The sequence below is a fragment of the Chamaea fasciata genome, unplaced genomic scaffold (assembly GCF_029207755.1).
Source record: "Chamaea fasciata isolate MVZ Bird 193981 ecotype frontalis unplaced genomic scaffold, bChaFas1.0.hap1 SCAF_6, whole genome shotgun sequence".
NCBI classification, from domain to species: Eukaryota; Metazoa; Chordata; class Aves; order Passeriformes; family Sylviidae; genus Chamaea; species Chamaea fasciata.
In genome coordinates, this window is record NW_027094091.1 from 1,953,981 (window position 1) to 1,977,912 (window position 23,932).

General features: G+C 39.7%; 1 protein-coding gene across 1 annotated transcript in view; it reads left to right on the top strand.

The window, feature by feature from the left end:
• Positions 1–23,932, top strand: part of DNAAF9 (dynein axonemal assembly factor 9) — a 66,538-nt gene that overhangs the window by 17,564 nt on the left and 25,042 nt on the right. Inside the window, exons 5-22 of the mRNA XM_066185197.1 lie at positions 1,415–1,511; positions 2,597–2,703; positions 5,024–5,101; positions 6,220–6,318; positions 7,124–7,179; positions 8,177–8,312; positions 9,824–9,905; positions 10,568–10,604; positions 13,249–13,336; positions 13,759–13,835; positions 14,118–14,162; positions 14,626–14,671; positions 14,986–15,097; positions 15,559–15,629; positions 16,351–16,401; positions 17,211–17,298; positions 19,385–19,488; positions 22,072–22,218. Of these exons, the coding sequence (XP_066041294.1) occupies positions 1,415–1,511; positions 2,597–2,703; positions 5,024–5,101; positions 6,220–6,318; positions 7,124–7,179; positions 8,177–8,312; positions 9,824–9,905; positions 10,568–10,604; positions 13,249–13,336; positions 13,759–13,835; positions 14,118–14,162; positions 14,626–14,671; positions 14,986–15,097; positions 15,559–15,629; positions 16,351–16,401; positions 17,211–17,298; positions 19,385–19,488; positions 22,072–22,218 (1,521 nt within the window). The remainder of the gene's footprint in view (positions 1–1,414; positions 1,512–2,596; positions 2,704–5,023; positions 5,102–6,219; positions 6,319–7,123; positions 7,180–8,176; positions 8,313–9,823; positions 9,906–10,567; positions 10,605–13,248; positions 13,337–13,758; positions 13,836–14,117; positions 14,163–14,625; positions 14,672–14,985; positions 15,098–15,558; positions 15,630–16,350; positions 16,402–17,210; positions 17,299–19,384; positions 19,489–22,071; positions 22,219–23,932) is intronic.

The following is a 23,932-nucleotide window of genomic DNA, read 5'->3' on the forward strand; positions in this document are numbered from 1 at the left end:
CTGTTTACAGGAGAATTGCCTGCAGTGGCTTTTAAATACTTACTTTAGTGATAGAAATAACTTCATAAAAATGAAACAAACGAAGGGCAAGAATTTTGGAAATAAATAAAGCAGTGCTGAACCTGGCTCTGTCAAAACATAGAGCTTCTCCTTCCTTTTTTCCTTCCTACTTGCTTTAACTAGACCACAGGAATTAAGGAGAGTATCCTAGTCACTGGGGAAAAAAATCACGTTACTAAAAAAATGCCCATGTTCAAAGTGGGCAAATAGGAGAAAATACACAAATGTGCTGTAGTGAATTTTGGGGTGTCACAGTTGAACTGGCAGTATTTATTCCTGCAACAGCAGACTGTGAGCAAGCCTTTAGCACCCTGCCAAAATCCCAGTTCTTATTCCAATGACATTTTTAAGTCTTGAGAAACTGGCAGTTGTTTGGGGCTTGGCTTTGAACTGCAACTTTGATCTGCCTTCCTGGGATCGAAGAAGAAACACAGCACGGAGGAGCTGGGGCTGCATCTTAAATTCAGGCTTGGCTTAAAAGAACTTGTTCTCAAAATAAATGTGTTGGGTGTACCCTGAAGCTCACAAAATAGTTCATAATCATGTCATTTGCCTTGATAAGAAGCTCAGAGCACTGCATATAAAAATAAAATAGGCAAAACACCTCTGCCTTCTGAACTTGCTCCAGAAAACAAGTGGCTCTTGAAGAAGCCAGCAGGACTAGACCTGTTGGTTCCAGGCTTGCTGCTAAACAGCTTTTCAGGTCAGAGGCAGTATGTTTTCACGTTTGTGTCCTGTTGTAAAAATGACTTTAGTGTGATTTGTCTCTTCAGTCTGGTTTTTGTACTTTTCTGAGTTACGATAATTGCTCTTCAGTCTGCTGAAGTCTTCAGTTCAGTGTTGCATGGGGGTTTGTCCTCTTCTTGCCTCCTCCTTTTCCTGCAGTTCACCTCTCCCTCCGACCAAAACTGGTTCTTATTGACTAATCTGTGACCTGGGGCTTATTCTGTCGTTGTTTTTCCTTGCTCAGCGTTGTTTAGCTGGTAATACAGTATCTTTTTTTTTTCCCCCTCAGTGGTATGTTTTTCATGGCACATCAGTTGGGATCCTCAAAATGACCTTTATCTTTCAAATCTAGATGTTGAAAGACTTCACTGAAAGCTGAAAGTAAAGTCTGTAATTATGCCTTCATATGTCATGATTAAAAACCTTGCTTTGAAGTTTGATTTTTTAAAATTTCCATTGGCTTGACTATATTCCTGCCATGATGGGATTTCCAAAATACAGAAAGAGGTACTTGAGCTTCTGGAGGCTATAGGTGATATTTTAGTGCTTTACATGCTGCATCTTCCCTTTCCTACCAATCAAATCAGGGCGTGGCTAATCCAATTTGATTTTAAATGGCTTCTTTCAGTACGAAGATGAAGAAGCTGCAGAGGAATTCAAGATTTCCAGCTTTGTGGACATGGTCCGGGATTGCAGCCGCATCGGGATCCCCTACAGCTGCCAAGGTAAGGTGGGTGGTGCTCAGAGTGGAAGTGTTTTGCATCCTGCAGCTTCAGGGAGTGAAGATTTCCTTGCCGTAGGGGAGAAATAAGGATTAGTAAGCCATTAGTTTCCTTTTAGCCTCTTTTTCCTTGAGAGTTGAATTTCTTTCTGAGAGCTGGAAGCCCTCAGAGTTCATCTGGGGAGTGAATGCCCCCAGCGTGAGGCAGAGAAATGATTTGCATTCAGAGCAGTGTCTTCAGCTGCTACAGAAGTTCTCTGTTCCCATGGGAGCTCCAGATAAATCCTTCTTTATGGAAGGGAAGAATAAACATTTCTTTATGCAAGTTGCCTTTTTTAGAACTGAAAAAAACTGCCCTGCACGGCTTCCTGTTGGGATCTGGAGCCAGCCTTGAGCCTCAGCAATGTAATCTTGCGTTCTTTTTTTATTCCTAATTCTTTATTGCTTCCCTTAGGGAAGGGTGATATGCTCTGACTGCCTGGAAAGTCATTAATGGATGTGCCAGGAGGATGAGTTTTCCTCTCCCCCAAATTAAAATTCTGATTAAATAGGGATGATGGAAAAAATTCCTGTCTTTGTTGGTGGTGAGGCCCTGGCACAGGGTGCCCAGAGAAGCTGTGGCTGCCTCTGGATCCCTGGAAGTGTCCAAGGCCAGGCTGAACAGGGCTTGGAGCACCCTGGGATAGTGGAAGGTGTCTCTGCCCATGACAGGGGTGGAATGGGATGAACTTTAAGGTCCTTTCCCATCCGAACCATTCTGGGATTCTGAGATATTGACAGTATTTACTTAAGGCCCAGTATTTGAGGAACTGGAGTAAGCAAAGCTCCCTGCTTATGATCTTGAATTTTAATTGTTAATCAGTTTGTAATGAAGTTTGAAAGGACATGTGGAGTGTCCTGAGAAAAAGGGACAAAATTTAGGGCGTAGAGGAGCATATAAAATTGCCATCTGCGCAAAAAATACTTTTCTCTTAAAAAGATTTTCAGTTGTACAAAGATGGGATAATTGAGATCCTCTGAATCCCAAGAACTGAGGGAGAGCTGAAGTGCCAGGTTTTGTGAGGGAATGTTGCTGTGTTTGCTTTGCAGGCCACCTGCAGATATTTGACATGTTCATCGTGGAGAAGTGGCCGATCGTCCAAGCCTTCGCGCTCGAGGGGATCGGGGGCGACGGCTTCTTCACCATGAAATATGAAGTGAGTGCTTCGCTTTGTCTTTTCATCTCTGAAGCAGACGTTGCTCATGGAGTTACTTTGTTTGGAAAGCACTTTTTGAGATGATCTAGTCCTGAGTCACTGCTCAAGTGAGCTGCTAAATTGGATGAAGATCTTGTAAAACCGTGGCAGGATGGAGACCCCGTGGTGTCGCCGAGATTCTGTTCTGGGCTACACAGCACTTCTCCCTGAGTAAAACATTGTTTGGACTTTATCCCCAGGCCTCTGCTGTGATTTAGAACTTCTTTCCTCTCCTTCTAGAGCCACCTCTGCCAAAACCCTATTTTTTTACCCCCAGATGGATTTCTTTTACTCCTGATTTTTTAGATGGGCTCTAGATCTTCAAGAGCAGAGCAGGAGGAGCTGGTTAGTGACAAACACCTTGAGATGAGCTCAGAAAATGTGAAAAGACCATTTCTTGTGTCACTGGTTTTGACTGAAGAGATGCATCTCCTTCTCTCACTGACATTGTACATTGATGGGTCATCATACCCTGCTGAATAGGGCAACAGTCAGGAGTTAATTGCTGCTATATTTAATAATGATTTGCTGTTTCACTCTGAGGAACTTAGGTCATTGATTTGCCTATTTATTAATTATGCTCTGAACCGCATTTTCAGATAACAGCTTTGCATTTGTGTGCTTGTTTAAAGCTTCTTGGATTTCATTTTTTGAACCTCTGCCACAGCAGTGCAGATGTCCCATTTTTCTTACCACTCCTCCATTTTTACAGCCACTATGGGCTTTGGTTTGACTCCTGATAGCTGCAAAACCTCCAGAGAATTAACATTGCCATTGTTAAAGCCTCATCATATTTAGAATTGTACATACTTGCTCAGAAATATGCTCTGTGAGTTCCCGTCCCTTTCTGAGCACTGTTCTCTTTCCACTGGTTCCTTTCTTCAGGTTTTTTTTTCATTCCAACACCTTGTGGTGTGAACCTGTCCAAACCATTTAACACAAAGTGCAAACAGATGAGCATCTTTGGGGAGGGCAATCAATCACCCTTCTTGATGTCTGAAATGGGTCAATGAAAATTTGGCTGGCAATTTAGGTGCTGTTTGGGTCTTTAATTGCCCTTTAATTACCCCAGTTCATTTCACAAATCTGTAGAGGCTTTGAAAAAAAATGTTCAGACACGGTGGCACAGACAGAACCTCCCCTGTGTGACCCAGGGAGCTGATACTGTCTCCAAGCACTCCTGAATGCTTATAAAGGAGCAGGGAAAAATTCTTGGACTCCTTTTTTAAGAGCAATCATGTTGGCTCTGGCAGTCCAGCCAGCTCCAGCTGGAGTTCTTGCTTGCTTCCTCCTTGAAATCATGAGGGGATTTCAAATGGGAAGTGACATTCTTAACTTTTTACGTGTTTGTGTGGCTCTGTGTCAGGCAGCTGCTCTGTGTCACTGATGGGGGAGGAAACCAGGCTGGAAGTGCATTGGGGATCACTATATATGATCTATAAAATAATTCTTCTGCCATTATTAAAAGGGGAATTTTTGGGTGTATTTTTAGCTCAGACTTTCCCTCTGAGATTTCCCCTTTGCTGTGTGTTCTCTTAGGTTTGAATATAATCGAAGGATGATAATTCAGGATTTTTCCCAGTCTTTTTAAAGGCGGTTGTGCTTTTAATGGAGAAATCAGCGTTCCTCAAGATGCTGTAATTTAGAAAATTTACTGTGTTTATAGGAATGGAATGGAAGCGAGGTCTGGGAAATCATTATTAACATACATAATTACATGAAATAATAACTGGAATAACTGTAAAGCACTGGGTTAAGAAAATTCCAGCCAGTGTTGCAGTTTTAACTAAGTGGGTGATGGGGAACCCTGCAAATGCATAAACCATTCAGAAGCAAGTGTCCCTTAAGAATATACTTTTAAATATTATTCTCATATGCATCATCCTGCTACTTGGAAGAAAGTATTGCAAAGTTAAACTGTTTTAGCCTAAATTTACATCAGCTTGGAGCCACTATTGGCTGATGCTCAGGATGAGTAACCCTGGAATTGGCTCTTGGCTGTCTTAACTCAGAAAACTCAGTCTTGCCCTTTTGCCTGCACCAGCTCATGCAGTTTTTTGCAATTAAACTGAAAAATTTTGAGACATGATTCATTTGGAGGATGCAAAGAAAGCTTTGCACAGATTAAAAATTTTGTAACAGAGTGAAAATATTTGTGAAATCAGAGTTAAGGAGCACTGTTAAACAGGGCAGTGTTCCCCAACGCTGTCTCAGCTTAAACCTGAATCTGTGGCCTTCTTTGTGGTGGTTTTCACAGAAATGTGTTTAAAATCTCTTCCAGTTAATGGATGTCAGTGCTGACTTGTGGAAGACCTACAGCAAAATGGATCCTGTGTCCTTGGAGGATTTGCTTTTTGAGGTAATGCAGGTGAAATTTTCTGCCTCAGCTCCTGCTTGGTGTCACCACAGAGTAAAAGTGTTCTGATTTTTCTTGATTTTAATCAAGTTTATGGGTTTAATCTACAGACTCTGCCTGCTGTTTCTTGCAGGGTCTCTTCCTGTTCCTTAAATCTACCACAGACTCTGCAAAACACTAAAATAACTTATCTCGGTTTCCTTAAATTTATTGCTTTGTCTGAAAATCTCCTAAACTTTTTCCTTCATGTCATTAAACGGTGTACAAAATACATGAAGTTTCTGTGGTTTTGTGTGTTAATCCTCCATTTGCAACAAGGAGGGTTAAAAAAAATCCCCTTTAACACACAACCATTCTGCCAGGAGAAAAAAAAAAAGGCACTTTTCAGATGTTTTGTAGCTCCTTTAAGTGGAGAACAGTGACACTCAGTGGCTGCCGTGATGCTTTGGGAAATACAGACAGTGGGAAGAGATTCTCACAGTAATGCCCTGCTTTGATCTCACTGCTAGAGGAGAAAACATTGTATAAATATTAATATTTGTAAGTATAATTTATATTTATATTTATAATTTATTAGTATTTATACTTTAATAGTATATATAATAATATTGGTATGTATTAATTTTTTATCTATTTCTAGCTTGACAGCAATTTAATATTTATGAAATTCAGCAGTAATTACCCTTTATTAATAAAATATTGGTAGCTCAAACCAATTTGGTTGTTCAATCAGCTGCTGTAATGAAAATTAAAATGTCGTAGAGTTTTTACAAGGCTCTCAGTCTAAGTAATCACTCTCCGATATTTCACTTCCCGTCTCTGTCTGGAAGTGAGATTAATGTTTGGGACTTGTCCTACACTCTGAGCAGACCTATTAACCATAATTTAAAGTTTTCAGCCTGAAAGTTGTTAAATAGACTTAAATTTTCTGAAGAAAAAATAAACATAAGGCACACACCCACAAAAAGACACCCTGAAATCAGCGTAATGTCCTTATTTTCTAAAATATATTTATTTTCCTGACCTTATTGTTTCATTGGGGAGTCTGTATTCCAGTGAAATGTCACCTTTGCCTTCATTTCCCTTGCCTTGGGAAGTAATGTCAAATATTTTCCTTCTAGGATTTAATGATTTTTGAACGCCAGTGGACCAACTTTTTTGCTAATTTCGACACTGAAATTCCCTTCATTCTGGAACTCTCAGAATCTCAGGCGGGGGAGGTAGGCCTGCTTCAGAAATCCTTGAGAATCCTGCTGGTATCCATGCAGAAGGAATAATTATTCAGCATTATTTTGTTTCTTTTTTTTTTTTTTCCCCTATCCCATCTCACTTTTCATGTTTGGGGAGTAAAAACTCGTGATTCCGGGTTTTAGAAGTTCCCACCCACCTTTAAAAATCCATGGTATGTTGGCTTAGGACTGCTGGGGTAGTTCAGTCAAGTGTTTGATCACTGATAATTCAATTTATATCTGCACAGGAGATATTTGTGGGTGGATTAACTTGCATTTGGAAGGCATCTGGTATGTGCAGGGCTTAACACGTAGAATTTGCACATCTCAAACCTCAGACATAACTGAGGGGGTAGGACAGAGCGTGGGAGAAAACAGCTCAGGATTTCTGGGGGTGGCTGTTGCTTTTGAAGCGTTTTGTTGCGTTTTTGATGCATCTTGAAGCATTTTGGTGCTTTTCTGAAGTGTTTTGTTGCTTTTTTGATGCATTTTGAAGCATTTTGATGCTTTTTTTGAAGCACTTTGTTGCTTCCTCTGGGATAGTGGAAGGTGTCCCTGCCCATGGCGGGGGCTTGGAACTAAATGGGCTTTAAGGTCCCTCCCAACCTAAACCATTCATTGTTTTAATAATGTGAGGGACTTAGTGGTATTTGTGTTTGTTTGTGGAGGTCGGAAGTCTTTTTTGAGGGTTCAGGAGTTTTCTCTGAGAAGGGTAATTTGGGTTTAATTAATGGAAGGATATTTCACACCTCTGTTCATGTACTTCTTAATAATTTTTGTTTTCAATTCTTCACAGCCCTTCAGAAGTTATTTCAGCCATGGCATGATCTCAAGCCATATAACAGATAACAGGTAATTATTACTCATTATTCTCTCTGGTGTCACTACTACCTCAGTATTTTATTTCCATATCCCTGATCCCATAGTGCTTAAAATTCTTTCTGGTATCACGTCAGTATATCAAATCTCATCCTGAAAAAAACCCTGTGCGAAGTTCCTTCCTATCCTTGGGAAGGATAAGCTGAATTTTCACAGGGTTTAATGCTGTAGTTCTTACATATATCATAAAATTTTGTGCATTATGATCAGTTCCTTCCTTGTTCCATCCCTATAAAAGGTTGGATGGGGCTTGGGAAAAACCTGAGATAGTTGGAGGTGTCCCTGCCAGGGCAGGGGTTGGAATGAGATGATCTTTAAGGTCCCTTCCAACCTAGACAATCCTGTGATTCTGTGGGAGAGTTTTAACCAAAAGTTACTGTTTAGCTGAAAGTTCTGTTGCAAAATCCACATTTTGCTGTTTTGAGCTAACCAGGGTTTGTCTAGCTACTTCAATCTCTCTGCACATTCTCCTGTATTTGGAATAAACCATGGAGTTCAATGGCCTTCACTGCTGGCAGCATTCTCTGGTGTTTGCATTGCAGTAAAGAAAAGAAAATCCTTGACCTCCCCAGCTGAGTCTTGGGCTCAAAGCCAGAACTAAACCCAAAATAGTTTTGTTTGTTTCCAGCAGGGTCATTTCAGGCTTTTTCAAGATGGTGAATTTTAAACTAAGCAGCTTTTCAAGGCAGTTTAAGATAAAAGAATTGTCTAAGAGCATTTGGGAACAACCTTGAGATAAATTTATTGTGTTTGAAAGAAATTAACATCTTTTTAATGCAAATAGATTTTTTTCTTTAGAACTTGGTCATTTCACTTTGAAGCTTTGTGCAGCTTTAGCAGGTTTTTTTTTTTTTTTTCTTATATTGAGAATTTCAGCAGCTGGTCCATCACACTTGAAAGCTTTGATTCCATTTGTTGGTTGTAAACTTTCTGTGAGTATTTTGGTGGTGATTCCCTCTCTCCTCTTCAGCCCGAGCCGGCAGCCCTTTGTCCTGTTTGGCAGCCACTCCACCAAGGAAAACTTGAACTCTGGGAACTTTAATTTTCCATCTGAAGGACATCTGGTTCGAAACACTGGCCTTGGTGGAAGCACTGCCAAGCATATGGTAAGGCTTTGGAGAAGTTATCTGAGATTTTGAAGGATTGTATATTCTCTTTTTCTTTGTATATTTTTTGTGCTTGTCTTCCATGAGTTAAATACTTAATTCTTCTTAACATAAAGCACTTTAGCAATCCATCAGTTTAAAGAACAAATTTAATTTTTCTTGCTCTTTCCAAGTTAAACCGTATTGAATTCTTAATCAGGGACTGCTGAATGAGTTAAAATAATTTATTCTCTGGGAAAAGAGAACTGTTGCTGTAAGTGGGTGGGGGAGAGGGAAATGCTGCTTATGAGGGTGTGTGTCCTGGCCACAAAGTGAAAACCTTCTGTGATACACTGAGCTGTGACACACACAGATTCTATTTTAATCGCACTTAAAAAAGAAACAAAAAGCCACTTCTTTTTTTTTTTCTCCTTTTTGACAATACCTTTGTGAATAAACCTGGGATACCGACACGTATCCAAATTCCAGTGTATGCTTCAACAACTATTGATGAAACTCTGAAAAGCCTTTCGTAGTTCCAGGACTGTTCTCATGAAGTTGCAAAGATTAACTTGTTTCCATTTCCAAGTAAAAGCTGGGTTGTTAAACATTTGCTGAGGTCCGTGGCTCGTTGCACCCGCGGCGCAGGGGCCGTGCCTGGGCTGGCGACCCCAGGGAATTGGGATCCTCTGGCTGGAGGGCCTGGGTGGCTCCAGAAGGCAACTGGCAGCGAAGGAGGAGAGAGGTAGAGTGTGGAGAGAGCTCCCTGCTGCCTCCAGGGGCTCGGTGGGAGTGGTGTGAGCCCTGAGCAGGTGGATGTGGCCATGAGGGAGTGAGCGCATGAGTGAGGCCATGAGTTCATGAGCTTTGTCAGCATTTCATGTGCAGCTGCCTCAGGGATGGATGGACGTGGGGTTTCTGGGCACAGATCATGTGTCCAGAGCCTGAGAAAAGAGTGGTTCTTGCATCTTGGTGAAATCTCATCCTCCATTTGCTGCTCTAACACTGTTTCTGTAAAAACACTTTCAGTTCTGTCTTTCCTTCCCTTGTTAACAATGAGATGCCATTTGATACCTTTGAAAATGCAAGTACTGTGTTATTCTGATGTACTTGCTCCTTCTTTTGTCCTCAGATTCTGATGCTGTTCTTAAAAAGGTGGTTTATTTACAGGTACAGGTGATACTGTTTTAATAGGGTGTCATGAAAATAGTAAATAAGACCAAGTGCCAGCATAGTTATGGGAACCTGACACACTTTCCTCTTCATGAAAAGAGCAGTTGACATAGGAAATTGAAAACACAAGTCAGAGCTCATCTCCTTTCCAAAGTCTTTCAACCATTCAGGTCAAGTCAAAAGTGAAATAGACCTTTGAAAACGTAAGTTGCTTTTTCACAATCCAGTTCCGTCTGTGTTGTAAACTTCTGTAGTCTGTCAGTGCTTAGAAGACTTAAGGGGAGCGTAGTTAATTGTTAATTATTGCACCAATTTGTTTTTACTGATGTCTTTTGTATCTCATTAATACTGACTGCTAGGTAGTGCAGTGTGTATCTCCAAAGGGACCTCTGGCTTGTTCGAGGACCTATTTTTTTGGAGCCACTCACGTTCCTTTCCTGGGTAAGTGCATTAAATACACCATGGCAGTTATTACCTCTGATTCCATGAAAATTTGTAGCAATAAAAAGCTTTGCTTCCTTTATAAGCATCAGGCCATCGAGTGGTAGATTCTGTTGCCAGTGCATGAAATCATAGCAGATATCATGGATAAAGTCTGTCAGAACTGAGTGTTAAACTTGAAATCTGTCAGATCTCAGTGTGAAGATCTTTTTAAAGTATTAAATGAATATTTAAGTCCATGTTCCATATGGATTTATAAAAAAACAGTCCCCAAAATACAGTAATTCAAACTGGTAGTTGTCAAGTAACTGAGGATTTTTAGAAGGATGAAGACAATTCTTTCACATCTATCTGTTATCCTCAGTAAAATGAGTTACAGTAGCTTTACTCCCAAATAAAAATAAGCTGTGTAAATTTTAAAAAATCATTTTCTTACGTATTTTAAATGGCTGGAAGAGTCCATGGATAAAATCAGTCCTTAGGGTTATCTTGAAACTAGACTGGGCTCAGAAAAGCTGAAGAGAGGATGGTTGGAAGATTGGAATTACAGCCTGTGTTTGCCCGAGTAGCATAAAATACTGGATAAATTCCATGTAAGATGTGCAGCAAAAATGTTCTCAGAGTGTTTAAACCAAACCAAACCTTTTTTGTTTTTAATACAGGAAATGACAATGAGATGCACAAGCAAGCTGAGCAAGTGTAAGCTGCCAATTTTTTATATTATTCCTTAACTCTTCTCTCTTTCTACTTCGTGGCAGTAGGTGAAACCCGCTTTTAGTGGCTGTTGGCATTTGCAGAGACATTTTTATTCAGAATAATGTGCATGGGACAGGGTTTCAAAGGCAAAATGCTTGTGGGGAGCTTCACTGGGTACATGAGGAGTTCTTAGTGTGACAGCAGCAGAGTAGGAAAGGAAATATTAGTAAATTTTGCTCAAATTGTAGTAAAAAATAATCTTAACAGTTACTTGAATAATTCTTAAAGATACATTATGTAAACCAAGGGGAAAATGTCTCTCACACTGTAGCATCTTGCACAGATAGAAGAAAAAGCAATTTCTTGACTAGTTTCATTAACAGTGTGTAAGATTGCTGATGCTTAGTGAAAATGCCAACAGGGAGCACTCAAACTTGTGAAGAAATTCACTTTGTTAAAGTTAGATCAAAGTTAATTTTTCCCAAAAGTTGGGAAGCTGCAAAGCTTCTGCACATTTTAACCTTCTCAAAATCACACTTTGTTTATCCATGTTGATGTCCACTTCCTCTGCATGTTGTAGATCCCTGTCCAGCTTGGAGAGCACAGTAGATAATCTTCTTTGGTCCTGCTCTCTCTCTTGATAAACCAGGCCTTTCCTTAGAGATTTTGTCCTCCTTGTTAGTTGGAATCATTTTAGGAGCCTGTCTTTGCTTCTGCAAAGCTGCATGACCTGGCAGGAAGATTATTAAAGATATTCAAGATGTGTCAGTACTGTCACACTAAATGCTGTTGACTCCTGGTAATTGTGGGACAAAAAATGGAGTTACTGCACTGAGCAGCAGATTTTCCTTTTTCTTTTAGAGGAAACTGAGCTCCAACAGGTGTTTTTTCTTGCATCTACGTTCTGCTCAAAGATTTTTTTGTCCTCCTTCAAAAATCCTTTGTACTAAATACATTTTAATCAAGATGAGTAGAGAAGCTGTAAACAAAGCAGGGGTTGACAAAGGCAGTGATTTAAAAATAATACCTTTTTCTTGGGAGAATCCCTGTATTGGTTCAAATAATCTAATTTTAACAGCAGTAGCATAATTGGCTTTTTTTGACAAACCTGAACTCATGATTTTCGACTTAGTTTGCGGTTGAGTCCTGTAACTGCTTCTTACACGTATAAAAAGTGAAATAAAAAGTATTTTATGAGCACTATTCATTCCAAATTTGGCTGTACTGATTGCCTGGAGTGCATAAACCAACTCTGTAAATTGAACGATAAACTGGGATAAATTTTGTGGTTTTCTTTTTATTTTAAGAAAATGCTTCAAAAGCAACACAACAGAAATCCTGTGCTGTGGTGGTTTTTTTTTTTTTTCACTGCTAGCTTTAAAATGTTAAAATGGGAAGAAGAATAAGATAAAGGACACCTCACTGAGGTGTTTTCTTGCAAATATATATGTGAATTTGAGGAAAAATAGGAATGGTTTACAAAGTCTGGAAGAACTATAATATAAAGGAATCGCTTTACTGGGTGCAGTGAAAACATGCTAAATGCATGGAAATTACAATCCAGAAACCTGAAAAAATAGTGAGAAAGCTGAATTTTAAAATCACTTGCTGCTGTTGGGGATGATCAAAGACAAGTTTTGGTGTGTTTGGAGGTTCCTCTGTGTTTGGAATCTTCAGGTGATTTTTTCCACCCTTCAGGAATGCTTTGCATTTGGCTTAAATGCTGTATCCTTCTCTTTCCTCCCCCCTCTCCCCTCCCTCAATATTGACAGTGGGGTAATGAGAAAACTTGTAAATTTAGGCACTAATTTTGTTGATCTGCTCATCTTTTTGTTGTAATTTAACTGGAAAACAGAGGCTGATGTTCCTTGGTTGGGCACACGTGGGTTTTCCCCAGTGGTCCTGGAGCTGTAGATGTGTCAATAGCTGAAAGTCACTCCTGGCTTCACCTGACTTGGGTTTATTTCTGTACAATCTTTTTTTCAGTCCCCTTTTAAGAAGGGAATTGGACTGAGCTGGGATGGAGATTTTGTGAAATCATGGAATGGTTTGGGTTGGAAGAGATCTTTAAAGATCATCTCATTCCAATCTTTTCCCAGGAGAGGGAGGAACAGCAGGGATGCCTTCCACTGTCTCTCAGGTGGCTCCCAGCCCTGCCCAACCTGGCCTTGGACATTTCCAGAGATCCAGGGGCAGCAACGGCTTCTCTGGGAATTCCATTCCAGGGTCCCCCAGGCTCAAAGGGAACAATTCCATCCTTGAATCCCCCCTGTCCCTCCCCTCTGTCAATGTGAAGCCTTTCCCTCTGTCACTCCATCCCACATTTAGGATGTGATTCTTAAACCCAACTGCAGCAAAGGTCAACTGTAAACCACATTTTTTATTCCTGATTAACAAAAGCACCAGATACATTTATGTCGAGTTATTTCCCCAAAATATCCTGTAATTCGAGCAATTTCCTTGCTCTAATTTGATTTTCTTAAACAGAAAGCTTAACTATAAAACTACTTCTCCACTTATTCCAACAAGGACCCCTTCCTTATTATTAAGGGAGTTGTGCAATGAGAGGAAAAAAACTGCTCCTTTAAAGAGAGGAGGAAGAAAACTCTACCTGTCCAGTAAATGTTGTGTTTGTATTTCTCTTCAGTACGCTGTTGTCGCAAATATATTCTGCTGTTGTAGAGGCTGTGCTTGCTGGCATTGAGTGCTATGCTAAAACTTCCACTGAATCCAAGGTAAATGAAGCCCCCTGTAATTGTTCTCTCTCTGTAACTGTTGATTTGGATTGCTTGCAGGATGAGATTTACATGCAAACCAGAATGAAAACCAAAAGAATCCTGATGTTTCGCTCAATGGAATAACACAAGGTTCATACCCTGGCTTCCAACCAGGCTCTGAATTCTGTTAAAAAAAAAAAAATAAAATAGAGATTTAAGAGTGTGTCTAATTTTACCCATCTCCAGCTGGTTTTCCATCTTCTCATGAATTTTCCTGACCTTGTAGTGAGGAAAATGAGATCTGTGAAAGAACAAATTTTAGCCTGGTGCATCAGTGTGTTACTGTTTAGTGTCTCTTGTTGATCTTATGGGTTCTCCTGGAGCTGCTGGGATTTGGAAGGATGGGAAAGGATATTTTATTCTTTATTTCCTTTTTTCAGGCAAAGGAGGTGGCAGAGCAGGTCCTCCTGTCTTTGTTAGACACCCTTGGCTTAGCACAGCTGAAATCTGCTTTACGGTGTGTATTTCCAGAGTTGCTCATTGCTTGTTGTCTCACTGGATTGGCTTCTTTGGGGGGGACAAATATCAGTTATAAACAGAAAAATATTAATTTTAAACTGAACTTGCCTGACTGCCAGTTTTCAAGACTTGATAATGCATTCAGCCTTCAAAAATCATTATTATTATTCCATTTTCCAGATTTCTTATTAACTTCTTTTGCTTTAAGTCTATTCCTGCTTATTTTTTCCGTTTAAAAGTATAAACCACATGTTTCACCTGTACAATTTCTGTTCTACAGCTCCAAAATCGCTTTTCAAATCCAGGCTGTGAACAACCATGGCAGGTTTGTATCACTATCTTACAACTTCTTGTTATTAATTAGTGCTTTTCATACACTAATAAATTAATTTTTCTCCTCTTGGAACTCCTGCAGAAACCCTTGTGTTTGATTATTTCATACCAGATGTGCTAAATGCATTTGTGTATATGAGGTTGCTCAGTGATCTCATATCTGTAATTCTGTGGAATCTTAAAAACATTAAAAGGAATAAAAAAGAATTGGTCAGACTAATTTTATTAACTGTTGAAGAGTAGAAGCAGCATGAGCTCATTAAGAGTTTCCTTTTAAAAATGCTTTTAACTTAGTTGATATCACAAATATGTGCTTATTTAATCCCCACACTAATTGACTGAAATGACCTGCATAAATAAGAGTTTATTTTAAAATAAAACAGGTTTTTTGGCTGCTCCGGAGTCACAGAAAGATGATCTAACGTTTAAATATTTAATTATCATTGTTGTTCTAGAATTACTCCTTTGGATAACGAGGACAGCCTCAGTTTGATCAAAACGGTAAGAAATAATAATACTTGTTTATTTAATTAGAAAACAGAGCTCAAGTGTCTGTTTTTCTGGGGCATACTGAGATATTTATGTGAATACAAGTGTAAGGGGAGAGATGAGAAAGATTTCAGATGCTTGAACAGGTTTAACAGAGAGTCAGAATTCAGAATAAAACATTAACACAGATTTATGGTCTCAGGCTTTAACTACAATAGAGAAATAGTGGTTTAGGATGTTTGAACAATACAGATTTTGCTGTTTCAATTGAAATGTTTCAAGTTCTGCTTTCTCTTCCCTTCCCTCCAACTGCTGGGTTGCTGCAGGCATCCATGATGGTGTTTGACATTCCAGACCTGCTGACGGGAAGAGGATGCTTGGGATCTGTTGTGTTCTCAGAGTCCTTCCTGACATCACAAATACAGGTCAAAGAAAAAGGTGAGTGGTTTAAATTCTGACACCACTCTTGTCCTTCTGTTGGCTTTGCTGTGATGGCAAAGCCGAAGGAATTCCAGTGGATGTTTTTGCTGTTAACCTGATTGGTTTGGAGCACTGAGAGCAAAGGAAGAAGCCATGGAAAAATCAGAATAAATCAGGATTTCTTTGGAACTCTGTAGCAGCTCTGTGTATGTCAGAGTACAAGAGAACTGGGCGTTTGTCTGCTGTGAAAGCTTCACTTAAACACTCGGACATCCTTAAAATAATAAAATGTTCATATTTACTAAAGAAATTTCAAGTCTTAAAAGTAACATACTGGGCATTCTGAAGTATATGGGTGGTATTACTTTAGTGACCATGGTGATACTCGGTCAAAGGTTGCATTGAGTGACCTTGGAGGTCTTTTCCAACCTTAATAATTCCCTGATTCCACTGCTTTGCTTCCCGTGGCTTCCCTGCAGATGGCAGCATCCATCCAGACTCCAGGCACGTTATTCTGACTGCTGCTATCCCGAGATTCGCTTCCTGGCTGGTGAGTGGGAGCACACAGCCTCAGCTCTGCTCATCCACAGGGCAAAATTTGCTCTGGGAGTGTGGATGTCTGAGGGAAAATGTGGAACTTGAGCATTGAAACAGAGTGTTGTAGCATTAACATACCCTGATTTTTAGAATTTGGACATTAAGTGAAAAACTAAGTGGAAACAAAGTGATGGTTCCATCCATAGCATGAGTTTCAAATTATTTCATTTTCACCACGTTGGGTTTTTTGGCTGTTTAAAGGTCTGAGTGTTTTTGAAGTGCACAGTGTGACTTTAGAAAATTCTGTTTATTGTGGTGCATTTTAGATCACCCCAAAAGAAAGCAAAGTCAGATTCAAGACCTCTAATGCACTACACTGTGTGAGAGATAGAATTCCAAGGAGTGTGACAAAGCTGGGCATTGCCCTTTGGCAGTGCATGCTTGAACAGTAATAAAAAATAAAACTGCATGCTTTCTATCTATATAATATAATTTTAGTCTATAAAACAATTTAATGGGGAGAATGTGGTGCAAGAAAATATTTTGGTCCCATGGTAACACAGTATTAAGAGCACAAAATTGTTTTTGAAACACTCTGGGCTCAGGGCTTTTTCTGTCTGTGGTACCTGAGGTCTTTGTTGGCCTCAAAACTTCTTTAATGCTTTTTATTTAATGTTAAGACTTGCTTTATTTATATAAGTCACAATTCAAATGGAAGCTTTTTCTGGCTGCAGGTTGAAGACAGTGATGTGAAACTGTCTGAAAAGGCACAGCAAGTATTGAAGGTAAAATTAAATATTTTTGTTAAACTTCAGAAATTACACTTTGATGAGCAAGTATTTGAAAAACTTGAGCTACTACCAAACTCTCTTTTTATTATGTGTGTTACTTCTCTTCTACAAGACTTGCCTGTTCTGCCCTGTCTTTTTCAAACTTTGACATACAAAATAATACATTGTTTGTAAAAGTTTGAGGGTTTCTTTATTTCAAAGAATCACAAAACCCAAGAGCAGAAAGAGTCCTAATAAAACTATGATTTCATGGAAGTCTCACTAAACATTACTCATGGAGCTCATGTGTTTCCAAAAGCCCCTTAAAACTTGATGCAACTTTCTTTTAACTTAATTAGCATGCTAATGTCTAAAGGAAAACACTCTAAGCACTAGGAAAAAAAAAGAGTTTGGAATCTGGGAACATCTTAAATCACATGAGTTTCGCATTTGTGGTGTAATTTGTGGTTCCCAGGAATGTTCATTATAAATAGATTTATTTTCATGTAATATACTTTTAGCTCAGTAGATTGACAAACTAAAAACAAAAAGCTCAGCCTTGTGGTTGTGACAATAACTTGTAACTTCATAGCTGCTGGCAAAACCAAAATGGGGGGAAGGCTTTAAAAATTAGCTTCTTGCCTTGCTCTCTTTCCCTGGTCCTTCTGTACCCATGCAGGATAAAACTCCTCTTTTAAAACTCTTGACAGATGCTATTTGAAAATAAAATATTTTCTCTCAGAGCAAAAGCAGGAGAGAATGTTCCTGCCTGGATTGGTCCTTGATCCAGTCTGTGATGTTGCTGTTTGTTTTGTCCTGTTTAGGAAGACAAATCTTTCCTGGGCACTTTACTCACTGGAGGTGATGGAGTTTATATCTGTTCCAGCAATCCACAGGCCATGCCTGCAGAAGGTGAGATGTAGTTGAGGTGGTGGGGTTTTTTTTTGCTTGTTTTTTCTTGTTTCGGTGGTTTTTGTTTTGTTTTTAAACATTAGAGAGAGATTCTGGGATTCCCACTCTGGTGAGCCAAACTGTGCCATCATCTTAAGCTTTCAATTTGCCTTTACAAATCTCTTATGTTTAATTCCATGTCTGGTTCTTTTGTCCCCAACCTCTGCCTGAAAATCCTGGTCCTGGAAGGTGAATTTCTACTGAGCTTTGGGCATTGAGGCTTTGCAGACCTGGGAGGTGGGAGTTGGATTTTCCCTATAGCTCATGTTCAGAATATGCACAGACTGGCTCTTCCTGTCGTTAACAGATGAGGTGCCAGATGTTTTCTGCCTTTTCTGTCTCTTGTAAACATGAGGTTGGAAAGACTGGCCATTGCAGAAGTGCTGTGGGCTCCCAGCTCAGGAGGAGAAGGGAAATACTCCTCTCAAAGCCTCCTCCTGGAGCTGACGTGTTCCAGTTTTCTACCATTGTCATTTTCTCTCCGGAATTCAGAGTTTGTCAGCACAGGGTGCTCACTGTGGTACAGAAAAATGCCTGATCTTGGTCCCTCTCAGATCCAATCCAGTTACAGCTTTTTGACACAAGATCCCTGGCAACAATCTTGGATTATTCCTCCTCTTTCGGTGCCTTTTCCTTCAAGAACTTAAATAACATGGATATCCCAGGAATAAGACTGAAGACAATTTGATAGGACTGTTAGATTTCTCTCCCTCCTTGTACCTTAAATTAATAGATACTTTTTAAGGCATAATAACACTTTTATATTCTATATTTATATTTTATATAAATATATTTATAGAATAAATATAAGAGAAGGTGTTGCTGTCACAGTGCTGATGTGCAGCAGAAGGTGGTGAATATCTGACATTAAGTGCTTGGTACTGAAAGTCTTTAGAGGAGAAAACCTTCAGCTTTATTGTCTTTGCCCTGGAGTGGTGAGAATAAATAATGATGTGCAAGGCAATTGAACAGCAACCCTCACATAAGGGAGCTGCTTTTGCTCTAATTGATCAGATTTCAAAGAGGAGAGGTTAATGCAGAGTGTGATACTCAGCTCTTTTGCAATGCAGTGCTGTGGGCACTTGTTCACTCAGTAAATAACTGGAGAATGCTCGATTTTTTTGGGGCTTTGTTAAAACTGGCTCTGTGTGCCCCAAAGGAGCACTTGACTTTTTCCTTTTTTTGATTTTTTTTTTTTTTGAGGTTTGTGAAGTTCAGTGTTTCACTAACTCTTTAGCTGGAGAGTTACAAGTAGGTGCCCTAAAGACCATTATGAAACACTGCAAGGAGTGAGAGATTTTTTTAGGTGTCAAGGAGCAGCAAAGCTGATTTTGTTCCCCAGTTTGTTGTGCTCAAATTTGGGCTCTGCTGAGGTTGCAGGGCTGTAGTCTGGCGCTGTGAGCTGCAAAAAGTGCATAAAATTCATGGAATAGTTTGGGTTGGAAATGACCTTAAGGAACATTTAGTTTCAACTCCTTGCCATGGGCAGGGACACCTTCCAGTAGCCCAGGTTGCTCTGAAAATTTTAATAAGTTAAATTTTAATTCAAAAGGTAAGTTTTAAGTTATTTTTTTAAAGTTTATATTAAACTTAGGCAGTGTTTAAATTTTCCACTTATACGTTTTTACACTGTTCATTTTGTTACATTTAAATTTTCAATTGTTTTGGATGCAATCTTTACTTAAGTTCCTGTATTGTCAGTTTTGTGTTTGTGGAAGTTTGGAATTTGACAGGATGGAATTTTTTTCCTTTTAATTTAAAAGAAGTGCCTCAGAATATTTATGATAAGTGGTTCTGTGGGGTCAGATGAAGTCAGATGCAGTGGTAATCAAGATTCCTGCCTTTGGTAGCGAGATCTAGTAAAAGGCTGAATGGTTGTGCTCCCCAAATATTACCCCAAACCAAACTTACAGCTTGTTAAATACAACAGAATCCTGCAGGAACACAGATTTCTTCCTCAGGAAGAAGAGACAGTCGTCCCGAGAAGCTGAAATGTTGATTTATACCTCTTGTTGATTTATGCAATTCTTTTTCCTTCAAATTCTAGGCAAATTGTATTTCTTTTCTGATGGAATTCTGTTCTGTGATCCCCACCACGGCAGCATTTCCATTTCCAAGAACCACATGAGTTCCATTTCTCTCTATGATGGGGTGAGTATTTTGTCTCTTTCTTTCAGAAAGTGTATATCAGCTTTTAACGATGATTCTGTTGGGTGCTGGTACAAAGTTTAGATTTCAGTTTTAAGTGTCTGTAATAACTGGTGCAAATCTCTGCAGTTTTGGTGCTGATTAACTGAAATTAGTGAGTAAGGAGGAGTTAATTTTGTGTTGCAGTTAGCAATGTGGTGTTAATTGCGTGAAAACTGCTTTTTATTAAAAGAAAAATTACAGAACAGGACATTCATCAAATATCTCACAGTGTGAAGGGATAGGTAGAGAAGAGTTCAAGGTGTAGTGAAGTCATAGGGTGTTTTGGAAGGTGAAATGCTGCCTTTTATTAAAAAATATATTTGAATCTCTCACTTAGCTGCCACTGTTAAGGCTCAGTGGGAATTGAGAGCCATTAATGATGGCAACTCAGCTCTGTCCACCTCGAGGCAGAGACACTGGGTTAACCATCACTTCTTCAGGGTGGAAAAGAGAATATTTGTGTTGGTTACTGTTTCCTAAACACTGGGGGAGAAAAGAAAATCTGTTTCCTTTAGTTTCTCTTTTGTTCAGGTACAGTATTCCCCATTTGTTCAGTGGCCTCCTGCAGCATTGTGCAGGGTGATTTCATCACACAATACAGGAAACCAGGAAAATACAATAAAAGTGTGTGATTCAATTGAGATGAAAACACAGCAGCTCAGAGAGCTTTACCTTAGCTGCCTTTTCTTGGACATCATATTGATTGCCCCTTGGTCGTTTAAGAAGCTATTTTAGCACTGACCTTCCTTTGATTGTTTGAGTCAAGACACTCACTTTCATAAAAGTTGCTATTTCTGGGACCTGGCCATCATTCTTGAAATGATGCCAGATTTTTGTGTGAAGCTAAGCCTTGACAGGGAGTGTATTATTGTTCTACTGACTTGGCAGAATACGAGGGTGGAGGGTTTTTAAACTGTTAAGAAGTGACAGGAGGAGCTGGGGAATCGTTAGTTGTTCTTTCCAAAAGTTATTGCAGCAAGATGGATGGGAAAGAAAAAGGAGAATTTAATGTTCTGATTAAAATAAAAGATACCTAGCCTTGAAGTGATGCAAAATGCATTTTTTTTTAGCAGCTTTAGCATGATGCCAGTGAGATACTATCCTTTTTAATGTGAAAATTTCTGCTCCTGCACATGCTGCAGTCTCCTGTGCTGTGAGGAACTGAGCTGCCCCTGAGCTCCTGAAATCCCTGGGGCTCGTGCATGGAGGGCAGGGGAGATTCTGGCCGTTCATCAAGTGAACAAATATTACCCAGCAATATTTAGATTTCACAACGACATTAACATCTTGTAAAACTTGAAGCTGGCTCCTTTCAAGCTCATGTCTGTGGGGATTATTGCTGCTGCTGCTTTTCAGCTTTTTTCAATTTGTGGAGCCCAAAATGTTTTCCAGGAGCAGATTTGTTGGACGCTTCTCGTGCTGACAGCAGCGTGGATGAGTTGGCCTTGGAGTCGCTTCTCAGGAAATCTCTAAGCCGTCCTGCAGAATCTAGGATCTGTGGATTCTGTTCCTAAAGCCAGTTTCTCTTAAAAGAAATTGTTCTCTCTGAGGAGAATATTCTTGTATGTTCTTCAGTAACCTCAGTGACTTTAAGAGGATTATTTTTATAATTTATCCCTCAGTCAGCAAAGCAGGGAGATTCTGTTTGCAAATGTCTCTGAGTTGATACCAGTTCTTATGTTACAGTTCCCCAACTTGAGCTTTTTTTCTCAACAACGAGCACAGTGAGTTCTTTGCCCATTTCTATTGAAAGTGAAATGGATGCCACTAAAATTCTGATTTGAACCCTACATAATTGAATTTCCATTTCCCAGAAATGTTTCATGCTTCTGAATTGTTCTGATTTTCTAAAACTTTGATGTCAAACGAGTTACAAGTTGGAGCTTGAACATAAAACACTTCAGCATCTTGCAGATCTGTGTATAGAATCCTGTCCTGAATTCTAGAGTCTTGGAATGATTTAGGTTGGAAGGAACCTTAAATTCCATCCCATTCCACCCCCTGCCATGGGCAGGAGGGACACCTTCCACTTCCCCATGTTGCTCCAAGCCCCGTCCAACCTGGCCTTGAGCACTTCCAGGGATGGGGCACCTCCCACCACTCTGTGGAAAAAAAACCCCAAAACAAACGAAAAAATAACCCAAGAAAAACAAGTCAGTGTTTTCTTAGAACAAAAATTGAACCTGAGTTCATTGCTTCTGAGGGCAACACAACCTGAGGGCTTCAGCCTCCCTTGTCGCCTTTTTAGGTGTCATTTAACTCATTTTTCACATGGTGTAGACAAAGAGTTTGTTATTTGAAGCAGTCGCAGAGGAGGGGGTCTAGATTTTGGTGTGGACAAGAGAAAATATTAAAATTCAAGCTTTGCTTTCAGCACAGAATTTTAGTGCTTTGATCAGACTCAGTTCCTTTATTTTAAGCTTGTGATATCTCCAGTAGCTGCAGAGTAGAAACTGAGGGGTGCCCCACCCCTTCTGCTCCATCCCCGTGCCACGCTAAGTAGAAAATGTTAATTTTAACTTGTCCTGTTTCTTCCTTTTGCAGGATTCCAACAGTGTTGTTGCTGCTCTCTTTATAGACTTCAAAAGTTCCCTCCTTCCTCATCTCCCCATTGAATTCTACACCCAGAACAACTTTCTGATGATTGCACTTTTCCCCAAAAGAAAGATTTATAAAGCTTTTTATTCACAGGTAAAGTGAAAAAACTTTGGTTGGGGGGGGGGGGGAAGAAGCCACCTAATTGCTCTGCGTGTGTAAGATGTGTGAGAAACTTGAATTTCTGTATGAATTTCCAGTGATGGTGCTGCTTGTTCAGTCTAATGCTCCCCATGTGCTTTCACTTTGCCTTCTGAAGGCAGTGAGGGCCCTAAAAACTCCTTTTCTGAGCTGCATTTCAATGTAGCTCTGGTGTCTTAATTTGCTGCAGGGATTGTATGGAGTGGCAGAGGGTCCATTGTGTGTTTTTGTGGTCAGACACATTTGGATCGTGATCCTTGGGGAAGTGGAGTTAAAGTTTTTTAAGTCTCCCATATGGCATTGTATTATTCCCTAAGTAGATTGGCTTCGTGCATTGTGCTGCAGAGGCTTTTAATAAACCCAGCTTTATAACAATAGTGCTTTTGAGGAAATGAGCCTGGAGATTTTAGGACTTCACACGGGTTTTAGGATGTGCTCATCACACTGGGTTGGAAAAGACCACCTAGCTCAGTGAGTAGTCCCCTCTGGTCGTATTAATGGTACTATAAAATGTCTCCTCCTTTTATCTTAAGTGTTTAAATTCCTCCCACTGTTCCACTCTGTGAATGGTTGGCAATCTGTTGTTTGTTTGTATTTGAATTTTCAGCCTATTTTATTAATTCTGCTTTTATATCTGTTTTATTTTTCTTCTCTCTACCAGAACACATCCTCAAGATACTCACAAATCTCAGACCTATTCTTTCTGCTTCATTCGGCCTAATAAAACAAAACCAGATCCTTTTTAATCTATGCCTATAAAAAGTTCTTTTTTCTTCTGATAGTTGTAATGCTTTTCTTTTGATCTGGTTTTTGGTTGTAGATATCCAAACTGTGTGTAATATCTGAGATGAGGGTGTTTGTTTCCTCTGCTGCTTTTTCTCAGGGCTATTTATTCCTGTTCTCCTCTGAGTTAATTTTTTTTGCTGAACAGTTCCACACTGAGGTTCAGTTTGGGCAGTTTAAGTTTCTCATCTGGCACAACACCAGTTGCTTTGCTCAAGCAGATAAAACAAATCTTTTGTCTTCAGAGTGTTCTCTCATGACAAAACTCTTCATCAGATTGACTGTACCTGACTCTGTAAACCATGAAAATGTATTATTGTGTTTTGTCAGTATTTACCTTCACGTGTTCTATTGATTTGCTCCAAAATTCTTTCTAAAAGTCTGTGTGCCTCACAGGTTACAAAGATCCACTAAAATGTAGGTGCTGCTTCTACTCTTCTCAATTCTCTTCCTTGATACCTCACTCACTGCACCTATGCTTTGATTATTCCAAACCTTCTGGAAATGGGGAATTGCAACTGCCCTGTCAGCCAAATCTGAGTTTGTTAAAAACGGAGATGTTGAGCCCACAGAGCTGAAATCTGCTGTGCAGACCCTGTGAGGAGGATAAGGTGATGCCTTTCCCATCCTCACTCTGAAGGGTACAGGAGAAGAAATTGTTTAGGCTTTGGGATGTGTTGATTTCTTTCATTTTCGTTAAGTTATATAACAGGGCCTGATATATTTCCACTTTAGCCTGACCTGTGTTTTCACTTTACCCCCAACCCTTTGACACTTACAGAACACAATTTTCCCTTGACCATTCCTTTTTTCCATCCCTCCCGGGCATTTCTTTGAGTCCCTTCTGTGTTTTGAAGTGGTTGTTTCTTCAGTTCTGTGGATCCTT